Genomic DNA, 17,050 nt, shown 5'->3' on the forward strand with positions numbered 1-17,050 from the left:
TCGCTGTATGGGGAGAGGAATCCGTGCTATCAGAACTCCATTCCAGTTTTCGAAATGCCAAAACCTTTGTCAAAATCTCCCAGGGCATGAAGGACAGAGGCCATAACAGGGACCTGAAGCAGTGCCGTGTGAAACTTAAGGAGCTGAGGCAAGCCTACGAGAAAACCAGAGAGGCGACCGGCCACTCCAGGTCAGAGCCCCAAACATGCCGCTTCTATGATGAGCTGCATGCCATCTTGAGGGGGTAGCCACGTGGTGGGGGGAGACAAAATGCGACCTTGTAACGAAAGCACATGTGCTATGTATGTAATGTTAACAGCAAGGTTTACCCTGAAAGAGTGTAGCCATTGTTTTATAAAATGTGTCTTTTTAAATATCGCTGTCCCTTTTTTTTTCTCCACCAGCTGCATGTGTTTCAATGATCACAGGATCTTCTCCTTCCCAGAGGCTAGTGAAGATTAGAAAGAAAAAGAAACGCACTCCTGATGAAATGTTCTCTGAGCTCATGCTGTCCTCCCACACTGACAGAGTACAGACGAATGCGTGGAGGCAAATAATGTCAGAGGGCAGGAAAGCACAAAATGACCGGGAGGAGAGGTGGCGGGCTGAAGAGAGTAAGTGGTGGGCTGAAGACAGGGCTGAAGCTCAAATGTGGCGGCAGCGTGATGAGAGGAGGCAGGATTCAATGCTGAGGCTGCTGGAGGATCAAACCAATATGCTCCAGTGTATGGTTGAGCTGCAGCAAAGGCAGCTGGGGCACAGACTGCCACTACAGCCCCTCTGTAACCAACCGCCCTCCTCCCCAAGTTCCATAGCCTCCTCACCCAGACGCCCAAGAACACGGTGGGGGGGGCCTCCGGCCAACCAGCCACTCCACCACAGAGGATTGCCCAAAAAACAGAAGGCTAGCATTCAATAAATTTTAAAGTTGTACATTTTTAAAGTGCTGTGTGGCATTTTCCTTCCCTCCTCCACCACCCCTCCTGGGCTACCTTGGTAGTCATCCCCCTGTTTGTGTGATGAATGCATAAAGAATGCATGAATGTGAAGCAACAATGACTTTATTGCCTCTGCAAGCGGTGATCGAAGGAAGGAGGGGAGGGTGGTTAGCTTACAGGGAAGTAGAGTGAACCAAGGGGCGGGGGGTTTCATCAAGGAGAAACAAACAGAACTTTCGCACCGTAGCCTGGCCAGTCATGAAACTGGTTTTCAAAGCTTCTCTGATGCACACCGCGCCCTCCTGTGCTCTTCTAACCGCCCTGGTGTCTGGCTGCGCGTAACCAGCAACCTGGCGATTTGCCTCAACCTCCCACCCCACCATAAACGTCTCCCCCTTACTCTCACAGATATTGTGGAGCGCTCAGCAAGCAGTAATAACAGGGGGAATATTGGTTTCACTGCGGTCTAAGCGAGTCAGTAAACTGCGCCAGCGCGCCTTTAAACGTCCAAACGCACATTCTACCACCATTCTGCACTTGCTCAGCTTGTGGTTGAACAGCTCCTGACTACTGTCCAGGCTGCCTGTGTACGGCTTCATGAGCCATGGCATTAAGGGGTAGGCTGGGTCCCCAAGGATAACTATAGCATTTCAACATCCCCAACAGTTATTTTCTGGTCTGGGAATAAAGTCCCTTCCTGCAGCTTTTGAAACAGACCAGAGTTCCTGAAGATGTGAGCGTCATGTACCTTTCCCAGCCATCCCACGTTGATGTTGGTGAAATGTCCCTTGTGATCCACCAGAGCTTGCAGCACTATTGAAAAGTACCCCTTGCGGTTTATGTACTCGGCGGCTTGGTGCTCCGGTGCCAAGATAGGGATATGGGTTCCGTCTATAGCCCCACCACAGTTAGGGAATCCCATTGCAGCAAAACCATCCACTATGACCCCAGGGTCACTACCCTTGATATCAGCAGATCTTTGATTGCGTGCGCTACTTGCATCACAGCAGCCCCCACAGTAGATTTGCCCACTCCAAATTGATTCCCAACTGACTGGTAGCTGTCTGGCGTTGCATGCTTCTACAGGGCTATCACCACTCGCTTCTCAACTGTGAGGGCTGCTCTCATCTTGGTATTCATGCACTTCAGGGCAGGGGAAAGCAAGTCACAAAGTTCCATGAAAGTGCCCTTACGCATGCGAAAGTTTCGCAGCCACTGGGAATTGTCCCAGACCTGCAACGCTATGCGGTCCCACCAGCCTGTGCTTGTTTCCTGAGCCCAGAATCGGCGATCCACAGCATGAACCTGCCCCATTAGCACCATGATGCATGCATTGGCAGGGCCCATGCTTTCAGAGAAATCTGTGTCCATGTCCTGATCACTCACGTGACCGCGCTGACGTCGCCTCCTCGCCCGGTATCGCTCTGCCAGGTTCTGGTGCTGCATATACTGCTGGATAATGTGTGTGGTGTTTAATGTGCTCCTAATTGCCAAAGTTAGCTGAGCGGCCTCCATGCTTGCCTTGGTATGGCATCTGCACAGAAAAAAGGCACGGAACAATTGTCTGCTGCTGCTTTCACGGAGGGAGGGAGGGAGCTGGGGCCTGATGATATGTACCCAGAACCACCCGCGACAATGTTTTAGCCCCATCAGGCATTGGGCTCTCAACCCAGAATTCCAATGGGCAGCGGAGACTGCGGGAACTGTGGGATAGCTACCCACAGTGCAACACTCCGGAAGTTGACGCTTGCCTTGGTACTGTGGAAGCACTCCGCCGAGTTAATGCACTTAGAGCATTTTCTGTGGGGACACACACACTCGAATATATAAAAATGATTTCTAAAAAACTGACTTCTATAAATTCGACCTAATTTCGTAGTGTAGACATACCCTTACAGAGTAAACCTTCTTCACATGTGAACTAGTCTCTAAGGTGCCACAAGTCCTCCTTTTCTTTTTGCGAATACAGACTAACACAGCTGCTACTCTGAAACCTGAAAAAAAGCTGACACCACAACTAATTATTTCCCCCTTCATCTTTTAATAAAAAAAAGTTTTGGACATTCCTTTTAACCGTGTACACTAATTCCTTTAAAACTGTCTGTACAAGTGATTGGATACCTCAGGAGACCAGTAATAGCATCTAGAGCCTTTAACTTATAGCTTGCTGGTTTCAGTTAAACCCAAGCCAAATGAGCCTTTGGAAGGCAATTTGGTGTCTTGTGAAATTAAATTTGGTGGTCTCAGTCCAGTTCTCAGTGGACAGACATCCACATCACAAATTCATACTGATTTCCTTTTGGGGAGTCTCCCCCTAATTCAAGAACTAAATGGACACTGAAGCTGAACTGGCCCCTTACTCCTAGAAGTTGTCCCTCCAGGTCACGGTTGAGGAATACTGGCAAGCCACAATAGAGACGTTTGTACTGACACTTTCTGTACTGGAGAAGCTCTGTGGCTAGAAAGAGGACTTCAGTCTCTAGGGTTGTGAAACTGACACCTTTCACAAACTCTAAATGTATATTTATACAAAATACATTAAAGAGAACTAGCTCTATGATACAGTACTCTTCAGAGAAACATGAAAGTTTCTGAAAGTGGCTTCTTCTTTGAGCCGATGCGTAGAGGCACCTTTCTTTCACCATGTGAACTCCTTCATTAAAGAACACTGGAATAGACCTAGTCTACAAAAAATACTTTTGGGGCTGACAAAAATTGGTTGCTTAGCTGAAAAGGTCTTCTAATAAAGATGGGGCAGAATTGTTGTCAGTACATTTTAGTGATACCCTGGAGCAGTTTCTTAAGAAAACGGTTATCTAATAATGGTGGTTTCTTGTACAGGTTTCATTTAATATTATAGATGGTTGTGAAGTGAAACTTCTGCCCCAAACTTTGCTGCTCAGGACCACCTGTAGTGTATCCTGGTAAGCCTTCATGGAATAAGGGGTGGGACCAAGTCAATTCACCCACTGCTGTCTTCTATCCTTTGGATAAAAGAGGCAAATGTGAGTGATCACTAATCATAAAATATCTAGGAATGTTAAGAAAACGTGTGTGCCACTGCTTAAATGTAACTTGTAACAAACCAGAGAGAATCCAGAGGAAACCAACAAAAATGATAAAAGGTTTAGAAAACGTGACCTATGAAGAAAAGATTGAAAGAATTGGACATGTTTAGTCTAGAGAGGAGAAAGCTGAGGGTACACATAACAGTCTTCAAACATGTAAAAGGTTGTTAGTGGATGGTGATCAGTTGTTCTCCATCTCCATCGATTGCAGTTTGCAGCCAGCAGATTTAGGTTGGATATTAAGAAAATCTCTCTAAGTCAGAGGTGGGCAAACTATGGCCCGCGGGCCACATCTGGCCCGCAGGACCATCCTGTCCAGCCCCTGAGCTCCCGGCCAGGAAGGCTCGCCCCGGCCCCTCCCCCACTGTCCCTCTTTCCCCGCAGCCATGTGGGCAGCACGGCTTGTGCCCGCCCACCTCCCAGGCTTTCCAATAAGCCTGTTCTGCTGCTCTGAGCCGCATGGTAAGGGGGCGGGAGGAGGGGGGTTGGATAAGGAGCAGTAGGTCCTAGGGGGCAGTCAGGGGACAGGGGGTGGTTGGATGGGGTGGAAGTTCAGGGTGGTGGTGGTCAGGAGACAGGGAGCAAGGTGGTTGGATATGTGGGGTCAGAGGGTCCAGGGAGCAGGGGGGTTTGAATAGGGGGTGGGGTCCTGGGGGGGCAGTTACGGACTCGGGTCCTGGGAGGGGGTGGTCAGGGGTCAAGGAGTGGGGGGGTTGGATGAGTCAGGTGTCCCAGGGGGCCTGTCAGGGGGTGGGGGTTTGGATAGGGGTCAGGGCAGTTAGGGGACAGGGAGTGGAGGGGTTGAATAGGGGGTGTAGTCCCAGGGGACTGGTTAGGGGCAGCGGGTCCTGGGAGGGGGCGGTCAGGGAACAAGGAGCTGGCGGGGTTGGATGGGTCGGGAGTTCTGAGGGGGGCAGTCAGGGGGTGAGAAGTGGGAGGGGGCAGATAGGGGGCCAGGGCCAGACTGTTTGTGGAAGCACAGCCTTCCCTACCCAGCCCTCCATACCGTTTCGCAACCCTGATGTGGCCCTCAGGCCAAAAAGTTTTCCCACCCCTGCTCTAAGTATAGCTAAGCACTGGAAAAGGTCCTAGGGAGGCTGTGGAATTCCTATCCTTGGAGGTTTTTAAGAACAGTCTAGACCTATCATGAGTGGCTAGACTTTGACTCTTCAGGGTCAAGAGGAAAAAAAAAGTAGTAAAAGCTTATTTTTGACACTAGTCAGCAGATATGACTCAAGGAAAATAGAGAACAGCTCTGTTAAGTACCATAATGCAGTTTCTGCACAAACATTTTTTGAGTTGAGCAGCACTTCAAATGAACTGGCCCAAATTTGGCTCTGTGAGTTTTATCAGCTGTAAGTCAGTAACATTCATGTTTCCCCCTTTCCACATTGAATACACATCGAGTATGTTTTACACTTTGATTCTGGAAGTGGATCGATTTCATGAAATTGCAGGTGCTATTATCCTTTACTCTTCAATCCTGACAGCAGTAGTCACAGGCGCCGACTCTGGATGCTCCAGGGCTGGAGCACCCATGGGGAAAAATTGGTGGGTGCAGAGCACCCACCGGCAGCTCCCCAACCCACCCCCCTGCTCCAGCTCACCTCCGCCTCCTCCCCTGAGTGGGCCGACATGACTTTCTTCTGCCCCCATCCCAGCGCTTGTGCTGCGAAACAGCTGTTTTATGTGGCAAGCCTGTGAGGGAAGGGGAAGGAGGGGGAATGGCCGTGCTTGGGGAAGAGGCGGGGCCAGGGCGGGATCCAATAGGGGCAGGCAGGGGGTGGTGCTGGGGCAGGGGACGAGGCCGGGGCCACGGGACGGGAGAGGGGCAGCACGAGCACCCACCAGCACCAACAAAAGTTGGCACCTGTGGCTGCAGTGATACTGGTACCGTGAACTAGATTCTTTCCATGTCTGTTGTGGGATCATATCTGGGATTTGTTGGCCTTCTTAACTCTGAGTTTGGAAATGATTACCATCTTTCTTGTATGAATCATGCTTAAACATGGTTAACTACAGTGTTTCAGACCAATAATTTGGAACAATGCACTGTGGTGTTTTTTATGTGGGTTTCAGAGTGGTAGCCGTGTTAGTCTGTATCAGCAAAAACAATGAGGAATCCTTGTGGCACCTTGGAGACTAACAAATTTATTTGGGCGTAAGCTTTCGTGGGCTAGAACCCACTTCATCGGATGTGGGTATGTCTCACACTCCCCTGGTTAAAAGGTCTGTAAAGGCAAAAGTGCTAGCTCCTGGGATCAATAATTTTGCACTTGAGTGACCTCTTTTGGCCAGTAAATGTGGCTGTGAAGAAAGTTGTATCCTGCTTATTCATCCTTATAGAGGAAGTGTTAGTGTTGCTGTGTGATGAAGCTACAGGAAATTAAAGATGAAATCCCAGAGGAACCTGGCCCCACTCCCCACACCATTCCAGGACAGGCACAGGATTAGGAAAGGGATCTCAAACACCTGTCCTGTTATTTCCAAGTTCATTGTTATTTTGATGTCACAGTCCAGCACCCTGCAAACATTCATGAGGTCATAGATGTTAGAAACGGAAAAGCCCTGTTAGGTAATGCAGTCCTACTCCCTTCACAAATACAGGGTTTCTTTCTGCAGTATGTTTTCTACTGTATTGCCACATCTACATTTAATATTGTCAGGGACAAGTGTGTACAGGTGGTGGTGGCTTCTGCTTGCTTCTTAACTTGGAAATATCAAGATGTAAAATATGAGCCAATGAATGATACATTTAAAATTATTAGGGTTAGAATTATTATTAGGGTGCCCAACCCTCCCTTATTTCAAGGGACTGTCCCTTATTTAATTGATTTGTCCCATAGCGTGCCCATCCATCCCTTATTTTAAGATGTACTGAAATGTATTAAAACTGATCACAAGTTACATTTTAAACATTACATTGAAAGTTGATGACAATTGCATTGTATGCCTGAGGGTAACAGAACTATAAACTCGGGAGAATATACGTGGTACTTCACACCATCCCTCAGCACCCCAAAGGCTTGATGGGGGCAGGGGGTCTGAGCAACAGACGCCCCCTGGGGTTGCGGGCTCTGGGCACCCGAGCGCAGCCCGGGCAGGCGAGAAGAGGCCAAGTCCGAGCGGGCCTCAGGCTGTTCTGCTCCGTCCCCAGACAGCGATGGCGGCGCCAGCCCGGCGCCCCCCCCCTCACGTGACAGAGGCGTGGCCCAGGCGTCGTGCTCAGAAGATGGCGGCGCCGGGGGCCAGCGACAGCGAGGAGGAGGAGCTGGCGGGCTATGGCACCGCGCTAGAGCCCCTGCCGGAGGGTAAGGGAGCTCGGGGGGCACAGCCGCTCCGCTTGTGCGGAGGCGTCCCCCTATCTAGCCCGGCTAACGCTGCGGCCGGGCGGCGAGCGAGGGGCCGTGTCTCCCCGGAGCGCTCTGCCCACATGAGGCCGGGGGGAGCCGCCTGGAAGCAAGACCCAGCGGGGCTACCCCCGTCTCGGCCGCCGCACGTCCTGGCTGCTTCAGGGAGCGAGACGAGCCCCCTCCTCTCCATGGCCGCCGCCCGGTCTGCGGATTCCCTCTCGCGCTGCGTCCCGCAAGTGCCTGTCCCTGCGAGAGGCGCGCCCCGCTCTCCCGGGTCGGGGCCCAGTAGACACGGGGCCGCCTCCGCCTCGCCCGCGAGGTTCCCTCTCGCCGGGGGGCAAAGGGGCTGGGTGGGCGAACGCCAATGAACCGACGCGGTTGTGCTGCGGGGTGTTCGTGGGGGGGGGGCAGGGTTGACGACACCTCCTCTGGGCTCGGCCTGGGGGTTGCGGGGGCTCGATGTCGTAGTGCAGCCGCACAGGCAACACAGTCGTAGCAGGGCAGGTCTACACTACAGCCTGGATCCAGGCTCCGAGATCGATCCACCGGAGGTCGATTTAGCGGGTCTAGTGAAGACCCGCCACATTGACAGCAGATCGCTCTCCAGTCGCCCCTGTCCTCTACCCCAGAGGAAAAGGGTAAGGAAAGTGGAGGGGAGAGTTTCTCCCTTCGACTCTCTGCAGTAACTCAACCTAAGGTACGTCAACTCCAGCTGTGTTATTCACTGCTGCATACCATATGTTGACTTACCGTGGTAGTGTAGATGTAGCCTGAGAGGGGAGTAGGTGGTACAGATGATAGTCTAAAAGATGGTAAATGTACAACACAAATAAACTGGAGGGGGTGTAGGGGAGTCCCCTCTAATCTTTGAGGGCTTGTCTACACTACCAACTGGATTGGCATGCAGCAATTGATCCAGCAGGGCAGATTTATTGCATCAAGTATAGACATGATTAATCAACCGCTGAGCGCTCTCCTGTCGACTCCGGTACTCCACCAGAATGAGACGTGGAATCGACGGGAGAGTGTCAGCTGTCCACTCACCGGAACGAAGGCACCGCAAGTGGATCTAAGTACGTTGACTTCACCTGCTGCTAGGCTATTCACGTAGCTGAAGTTGCGTATCTTAGATCGACCCTGTGTGGTAGTGTAGACAAGCCTTCAGTTACTGAAATCTCAGGTGTTACTTGTAGGAGTAGGAGGTCCTCAGTTTTCAGACACAAGTGTGATTAAGGCCTGGTCTGCACAAGGATTTTGTACAAATTTGATTACGATTGTGATTTTGTTTACCGAAATAGTTGTACTAGTGCAACTCATAGTGTGAACACAGTTATGCTGGTATAAAGATGCTTTATGTGAGTATAGTTTATTTCCCTTTCTGTACAAGAATAAGCTAGAGCACTTGTACTGCTTTAATAATACCAGGGTTGTTAAAGCTGTACAAAATTTGTGTGTAAACAAGGTCTCTTTTAACAAGGTCACTGCTAGGCCAAGTTCTCAAATGAGTGTGCTTAAATGGAACATCAAAAATCCTGGCACCATTGAAGCACTGAGGCTTCAGTTCTCAGTACATTCAGATTGTTTCAACAACCTGGAAGTTCCATGCATTTCTGTAAGGCCTTGTTGTTGGTGTTCGGATTTTTAAAATTAAAGCTATATTATATTTATTAAAGTTGACCTTTTTTTCCATTTCTGTACTCAGATAACCAAAACTACTGTGTATGGCTGATACAAGGCTTTTGCTATAACAGAATTATATTTCTCATAAATGTTGGAATAGAACTGATGGAAGTAAACAACGAAAGCCCTCATTGTTATTTACTTAGAAAGATAAAAGTGGAAAGCAATTAATTGTTGTAGAAGTTAGACTCTATACAATAAAATCCCTCTGTGGTTTGTAGTGCTTCTTACCCAAGGATTAGATACAGTGTTGCTCATTTTAATACTGTTTCCTATTGCCTTATAAGGGTCAGGGTCAATACTTTTCCTGTTATATCCAGTTTCATAAATAGGCATCCTACCATCAAAAGCACAGAGTGCATGTAACCAGCTGTGGGTGGGTGTGCATGGATGTACATGCAAAGGTGCACTGGCCACATGAATGTTTAACCTTTATTCTGTGTATTATATATGTACAGTATTATATTTCATTGGTAAATATTTGCATAATGTAGGAATCCTGCCCTTTAAAGGCCATGACAAGAGTTTTGGGGCCTTAGAGGCCCGATCCTGCAAACACTTAACCCTGGGGCTTAGTTCTTACTGCCATGAGTAGTGTAGAAGTCAGTGGGCAGTAAGCACTGGATACAACAATGTTTCAATTGTCTGTCCCTGAGACTATAAATCTCTTGGAGAAATGACAATATTTTACATGTTTTGCCAAGCCAAGCACACTTTTGGTTTTCAGTAAATAATAATGAGTTTACACACAACAATGAGTTTACACAAAAAGGAGATTATATATACACTTTAAAAGTGCTTATTATGCAAATCTCTCTGTTCCCTTGAAGTCGTCTTGTTAAAATGTGATTTCAGCACAGTCAGTTGTACCAAATATTTCAAGGTCCATGATTCTGCAATAGATTGCATGTCGGCAAACGTCTGCACCTGCACAGAGCCTCATTGACTTCTCTTAGGGGGATGGTGCTATTGCAAGTGTTGTTTTTTTGGCAGTGTCATGCAATTGAGGTTCTGACCACTTAAAGATAGTTTTAAAGGTCCTGTTGCAATGATAATGTTGTTATCTTTGTCTCGATTAATTTCAAAATTGGATAGTTATATTCTGCCTTCTAAATTCCTAAAGCTTCAGTTGGGTATGATATTAATAACACTTAGCACTTTCCATTTTCATAATGCTTTACAAACAGTGCTTAGAACACCCTATAAAATAGGTAAATAAATATTCTTCCAGTTTTACAGATTGGGACATTAAGGAGACAGATGGTTTGTGGTTTGCCCACAGCCATGGAAAAAGTATCAGAACTGGGATTAGGATTTAGGAATTCTTCATCACTATTTTTATTTTCTTATTCTCTCAGTTTCTGTTTTAAATAGCAGCATGTAGTGCTGACATGCCTCTTCAGAGGTGGCTGCTGTTCCTTTGGGGAACAAATAGTGACTGAGAAGAGTGGGGATTTGATTCTCTTTTCAGGTTAACTCACTTTCCTGTTTTTTGTATTTTGATAATTGTAGGTGAACGAATTAAGAAGCCAGTTCCTCTTCAAGAGCAGACTGTTAAAGATGAAAAGGGACGATACAAACGTTTTCATGGAGCATTTAGTGGTGGTTTCTCTGCTGGCTACTTCAACACTGTTGGTTCAAAGGAAGGTCAGAGATTGTGTCTGAAACTAGTTCCTCTCATGGAGAAGAACTGAAGTAATACTTTATCAAAACATAACACTACTCAAATTATTTTTGGGAAAACAAATGTAAATTGGCATTATGTATTTTTTTTCTGCTGATGTTCACTGTAAATAGTTATACTTTTCTATTAAAATGAACATAATTGAAGATGCTACCTTTGGAATGCTCTGCTTATGGATGCATCCGTTGTGTTGGCATGTCCTTAAGGTGTTTCTGATTAATAGAATGACAAAGTGGCTACGTATAACCTTTCCTTACTGCGTTCATACATTATATTAGAGTTTCTTTTTATACAATTCTTAAAGATTTGCTTTCTTTTAAGGATGGGCCCCTTCAACTTTTGTATCATCACGTCAGAAGAGAGCAGACAAAACAGCCCTTGGACCAGAAGACTTTATGGATGAAGAGGTAAGTTTACAAAAATGATACAAAAAGTTGTGGCATGACAATACTTCACATATTTGGGTATTTTAATACTGTGTATATTGTTGCATGAATTTATGTAGATACGGACAATAGAATCACTTTTATTATAGATAGTACTAATAAAAAAATTTGTAAGAATGATCCATTATTTTAAATTTTCATCAAAGAACTGATTTAATCTTGTCAGGGACAAGTGTGTATTTAGTGATGGTGGGTTCTGCTTACTTCTTAACTTGGAAATATCAGGATGTAAAATATGAGCATCCCTTCTTTTGCTGGCAGACTAGTTTTGAGGGCTGCTGGGTGTTGTTGGGAGCTGTTTCAGGCCTTAAATGTTTGTAGGCAATTTAGTTAAACAAAATAGGGTTTTAAAGAGTCTAAATAAAAATCATTTCATGTTCTACTTACTGTGTGTGTGTGTGTTGTGTGTGTATATATATATATATATATGTGTATATATATATATATATGTGTATATATATATATATATATATATATATATATATATGCAATCATAATTCTAACCTGTTTTCTTATGGACCTTAGAGTCTTCTAGGTCGGACCTGTTTAAAACAAACAAAAAGAAAAGCCTTACAGAACAGAAAGCAAACAAAACTTTCTAGGTCTCCATTATAAAGAAGCATATGTAAATAAAGACTGTGATTTCTGAAGGTGCTTAAGGTGCCCAATTCCATTGAAACTTAATTAGAGTTGGACACCTAACTCCCTTAGGTGCCTTTGAAAACCCAGCTAAAATAAAGAGCATAAACTCCAGGTTTCCTTCAACTGTCATCTTTAATATTAGTCTATATTTGAAGAAAAGTTATTTCTAATTAGAATTTTTCCATTGTGTGTGTGTGTGTGTGTTTTTCAGGATCTTAGTGAATATGGGATAGCGCCTAAAGAAATTACGACGACAGATGACTTTGCTTCCAAACCCAAAGATAGAATAAAAGAAAAAGCTAGGCATATTGCAGGGATAACTTCATCCATTCCAGGAACCACTGCACTGGATGATTTAATAGCACCAGCGAAGTAAGTAGATATAGCACCTCACTCCCAAAACCAAAACACCTATGCTGTATTGGCAAGTAAAAGAATATCTGACTACTGCATTCAGTGCAAATTACTGCAAAATATATAAAATTGCATTTTCAAAGGGACCGCCACCTGCCTTTTTGTTTTGCACATGCAAATTTGCATGCACAGTCATTTGCAGTTCTGCATACAAGATACATATACAAATGATAATACATGAAGAATTGTGCTTACAGAAAACTGCTATGAAAATTTGGCCCATACTATTACGAATTTATTTATAGCTTTCAGGAGATTCACAAGAAATACTTTTAAATTAGGCTGTCAGCATAAATGCTTTGTTCTTAATTTTCTCCTAGAATAACTATTGGTGTTGAATTGTTGCGAAAAATGGGCTGGAAAGAAGGACAAGGTGTTGGACCTCGAGTAAAGAGAAAGCCCCGCAAACAAAAACCTGGTATGTTCAATTAAGTTTTGAGTAATGGAAAATAAAAAGTTTCTAGTCTTCTCTGTGCTATTGAGAAGATCTTTTAAAAACCTTTTATTTGCTCTGGTTTAATTTTAAAATATAACTAAGGCCTGGTCTACACTGGGGGGGAAGGGGGAAAAGCTACGTAGCTGAAGTTGATGTACTTAGATCTACTTACTGCGGTGTCTTCACTATGGTAAGTCGACGGCTGACACTCCCCCGTCGACTCCGCCTGCGCCTCTCGCTCTGGTGGAGTGCTGGAGTCGATAGGAGAGTGCTCAGCGATCGATTTATCGCATCTAGACTATACGTGATAAATCGACCCTCCTCTGGATCGATCTCTGCCTGTCAATCCAGCGAGTAATGTAGACAAGCCGTAAGAGAAACTTACTGAAGAATTGTAACTTTATGGTATGGTGCTGTTATGTCTTTGCAGATCCTGAAGTAAAAGTATATGGCTGTGCGCTACCACCTGAAGGATCTGAGGTATTATGCAGGCAAAAGTTACTGTTATTTATATAAAAATTACATGTAAATTATATTTAAAGTATAACTTATATATATATATATATATATATATATATATATATATATATATATATATATATATATAAAAAATCTAACTATTATACGACTAGAATAGTAATATTTGTAGTGTTGGTCCCAGGACATTAGAGAGGCAAAGTGGATGATGTAATATCTTTTATTGGACCAAGTTCTGTTGGTGAAAATGACAAGCTTTCAAGCTACGCAGAGCTCTTCTTCTGAATATTAATGGTTGGGTTAAGGTAAACCCAGAAGAGCTCCTTTCCTAATCAGGCATGTGCAGTGATATCCGTGTGTATTTAGAGAACTCTGAAGCTTTTTCAGAATTGGACTTCATCTTAACTAAATGTTGCTGTGGAACTTACATTTTTATACTGCTGTACAGAGTTTAATGTTTGTTTGTTGTAATGTATTTTAACTTTGTAAAAGGATGAAGAGGATGAATATCAGCCAGCGAATGTGACGTTTGCACCCAAAGATGTGATGCCTGTAGACTTGACTCCTAAAGAGAATGTCCGTGGACTTGGTTACCAGGGTCTAGACCCCACCAAAGCATTGTTTGGGGTTTCAGGAGGAGAACACCCCAGTCTTTTTACTGATGGTTCTGAAAAGACAAGTAATCTACTTGGTGATCTGAGACATAGTAAAGGAAGAAAACTGGGTATCTCAGGCCAGGTAAAACATTACTGTTTATACTGTGTTGCAGTGCCAGTTATAGGAAATAAATATGTTTGTCTTAAAATCTCTCTAAAATGGAATTAAAACAAAGTTTTAAAGCAAATTAAAAATACCATTTCTGTTATTAAAAAATAATACTTTGTACTGCTCTGTTCCCTTCTGTCTGAGAATCTGAGAGAGAACATGAGTTAAATCTTAATAATATCTTGTGATGTAGGATAGTAGTAGTATACCAAATCTGAGATGGGAAAACTAAGGCACAGATAGGTAAAATGACCAAACACCAATAAACAGGGTCAGCCTGAATCTTGAATTTAATATATTTTTATTGGTTGAAAGAGGTAAGAATTATTGGTTCCTATTACATTATGCGTGACATTCCAATATTAATATTGTGATTTAAATAAACTGTGGGAGAGTGGAATAAAACAGACGTATACACTTTTTTTATTTTTTTTTTTTAACATTGAAAGTACTCTTAAAATTGTACAGTAGAATCTGTAAGGGCCAAATGCTATGCTTCCTAGTCAGTAATCAGGCAACACTTCTGTTTAAGTCCATGGCAATTTTTGCTGTAAATATAGATATTTCTGTTATTACAGTGTTGTTTCACATTCTCAGAGAGCCAGGAACAGTAGAAAAAAACCACTACCTTATCAATGGGAAGCAATGCTTTCATTAAATGATCCCTTTCACAAGGTAGTCTCTTTTTTTTTTTTTCCTACTGTTCCTGGCTTTCTGAGAAATAAAATGTAGATAATTGATTTTTATTTCTCCATGAGGCCTGATAAAGATGGAAAATACTCAGAAATTGTAGAATGATCGCAAGAAACTTTAAGTGTGGTTTGAGAACAGTACTGGGAGGCAGGCTACCTTACTTCTGTTGCTGTTGCTAACACGGACTTGCTATGAAGCCATGGTTGAATCCATGAAGCTTCTATATGGCTTAGTAGTAAGTTAATGGGTGTAATGGAACAATATCATGATGAGTGTGGTATAAGTAAAAATGAAAGTGAACATTACATTTCTCCAATTGGAGTAAAATGAGCTTTTTGTGAAACAAAGATGTTTAATTTTTGGCCATTTCCTTCCAACGCTAGGTTCTGTCAGCCGCATTTAATTTCCCTTTAGCACTATGCCCTGTGATTCATGTTTTCACACAGGAGAAACATTGTCAAGTTATGTGATTTTGGGAAAAAAGAAATATGGTCAAATACGGTTGTATTTATTCCCATTACATTGTTCTTCTCCTCTTCAAAGGCCTCCTGCCAGCATAATTATTTTCTTCCTTTAGTGCTCAACTAGTGCTGTTCTTATTTAGATGGCAGGATATATTGTTCAGTGTTATATAGCTAATCCTGCTGCTTATAAACTAAACATGCTTCTGACATAGTGGTCCCAGTCCCTCTCTGCTTGAGAAGCTGGAGGACATGTTTGCTGTTTTGATCATTGGTCTCCCATTTGGCAGGGTATAGTACTTGCCACATGAAAGTTATCAAACTAGTCCCAAACATGTAATTTTAATTTCAGAGACAAAATATACATATTCTGACGTGTTACTTTTTCAAGACAGAACTGTTATATTTTGACACTGTAGAAGTCTAACCATTTTTAATTTAAAAAATTTGTCTAGGCTTTTGGTGTAGGAGCTTTGGAAGAAGAAGACGATGATATATATGCTACTGAAACATTGTCAAAATATGATACAGTTCTGAAAGATGAGGAACCTGGAGATATGCTGTATGGTTGGACTGCACCTAAGCAGTATAAAAACAAGAAAGGTAAGAATTATAGATAGATCTGAAGTTTCAGTGTAATTGTACTTAAAATGTATGTAAGAATGCTAACCTCTATTTCCCAAATATGTTCATTAATAAAGGATTGATATTTTCTGGCCCTGAGATCTCAACATTTCACCTAGTGTCCTCCATTACACGCTTCTAGTAGTTCAAAAGCAGATTAAATGAAAACTTCTGTTTTCTTCAGCTTAGTCATGTATTTATCTGAAAACATTTTTTTTCTGCTGCAGGAAAAAATAGTAAGTGAAAAGCAGTACCACTATAAAAATACAGATGATATTAAGAGAGCTTATTCCAAAGTTGTCCAGGTATAAAATATATGGAAAATATGTTAAATATCATGGTTACAAAGAAAAGCACTCAAAAGTTAGGAAATGCCAGGATGAAAGTTGCCTATGCAATAGATCTGAAACTACATTAGCATTATACAGCTCAAAATTACTACGAAAGAGGGCAGTTGAAAGAGGAAAATAATTACCAATAATAGTGGTAATAGTTCACCACTAACATTAGTGGTTATGGTAGAAAATCTCAGAAATACTGTGTGCACTAGGTTAGAACTAATACTAGGCCGTGATAACTTACACAGTAGTTTTAATGTCAGAAAAGATGCATGAATATTTAAGAATCCTTCAGTAATTTACTTGCAAATTTAGGGCCTGATTTTGTAGCCCTTAATAATATTGGTCTTGGAGTCCTTGGAGATTTGAGTGGAGCTGCTCACATGAGTAAGCAGGATCAGGTGTATAGCCATTTGCTATGTATTGTGCAAAGAAGCACTTGGTAAAGTACTGTCTTTGGATTTAATTTAATGTACATGCATAAACTTCTGAATTTATTTCAAAATGAGTGATTGAATTTGGTTCCATCAACATACATAGTGTATAGCTATTCACAGCCGTGGAGGCTTCGACGGATTTTGAATGGGATAGGCATGCCTCAGGGATTGTTGTTTAGCAGAAATTATGCAGGATATGAAAGTCAGTGGTAACTTTTGCATATTCTATTTGTATTCTACAAGCATAGTAGTATTAGTTATTGCTGATCATTCACAAGTTGAGGAAAACAGTAAAGGTTTTTAATAAGGAATTAAAAAATATCAGGACATACTAATTAAAGGATGCTGTATCAGAAAATAGAATCTTTTGAAATTATTTCGTTAAAAATTAAAGTTGAATAGCCCTGTCTATGAAGTTAATTCTATAGTTGTTGGCTTTGAAAGTCCTAATACTGTAATCATTTTATAGGAATGGAGAAAGAAATTAGATATATTGGCAAAATTCTGGACGGCTTTTCCTTGGCTTCTAAATCATCAGCTACAAAGAAGGTAAATAAAACATAATGTTTTCTCTTAGCAAAAAACAACTATTAT

General features: G+C 43.1%; 1 protein-coding gene across 1 annotated transcript in view; it reads left to right on the plus strand.

Moving 5' to 3' along the window:
* Nucleotides 1-7,164: 7,164 nt before the first annotated feature.
* Nucleotides 7,165-17,050, plus strand: part of GPATCH1 (G-patch domain containing 1) — a 29,417-nt gene continuing 19,531 nt past the window's right edge. The window contains exons 1-9 of the mRNA XM_073307869.2: nt 7,165-7,317; nt 10,552-10,686; nt 11,045-11,130; nt 12,023-12,183; nt 12,546-12,643; nt 13,092-13,141; nt 13,631-13,876; nt 15,513-15,660; nt 16,926-17,005. Coding sequence (XP_073163970.1) covers nt 7,170-7,317; nt 10,552-10,686; nt 11,045-11,130; nt 12,023-12,183; nt 12,546-12,643; nt 13,092-13,141; nt 13,631-13,876; nt 15,513-15,660; nt 16,926-17,005 — 1,152 coding nt within the window. The 5' untranslated portion in view covers nt 7,165-7,169. The remainder of the gene's footprint in view (nt 7,318-10,551; nt 10,687-11,044; nt 11,131-12,022; nt 12,184-12,545; nt 12,644-13,091; nt 13,142-13,630; nt 13,877-15,512; nt 15,661-16,925; nt 17,006-17,050) is intronic.

This window comes from Lepidochelys kempii, chromosome 12 (genome assembly GCF_965140285.1).
Source record: "Lepidochelys kempii isolate rLepKem1 chromosome 12, rLepKem1.hap1, whole genome shotgun sequence".
In the NCBI taxonomy this organism is placed as follows: Eukaryota; Metazoa; Chordata; order Testudines; family Cheloniidae; genus Lepidochelys; species Lepidochelys kempii.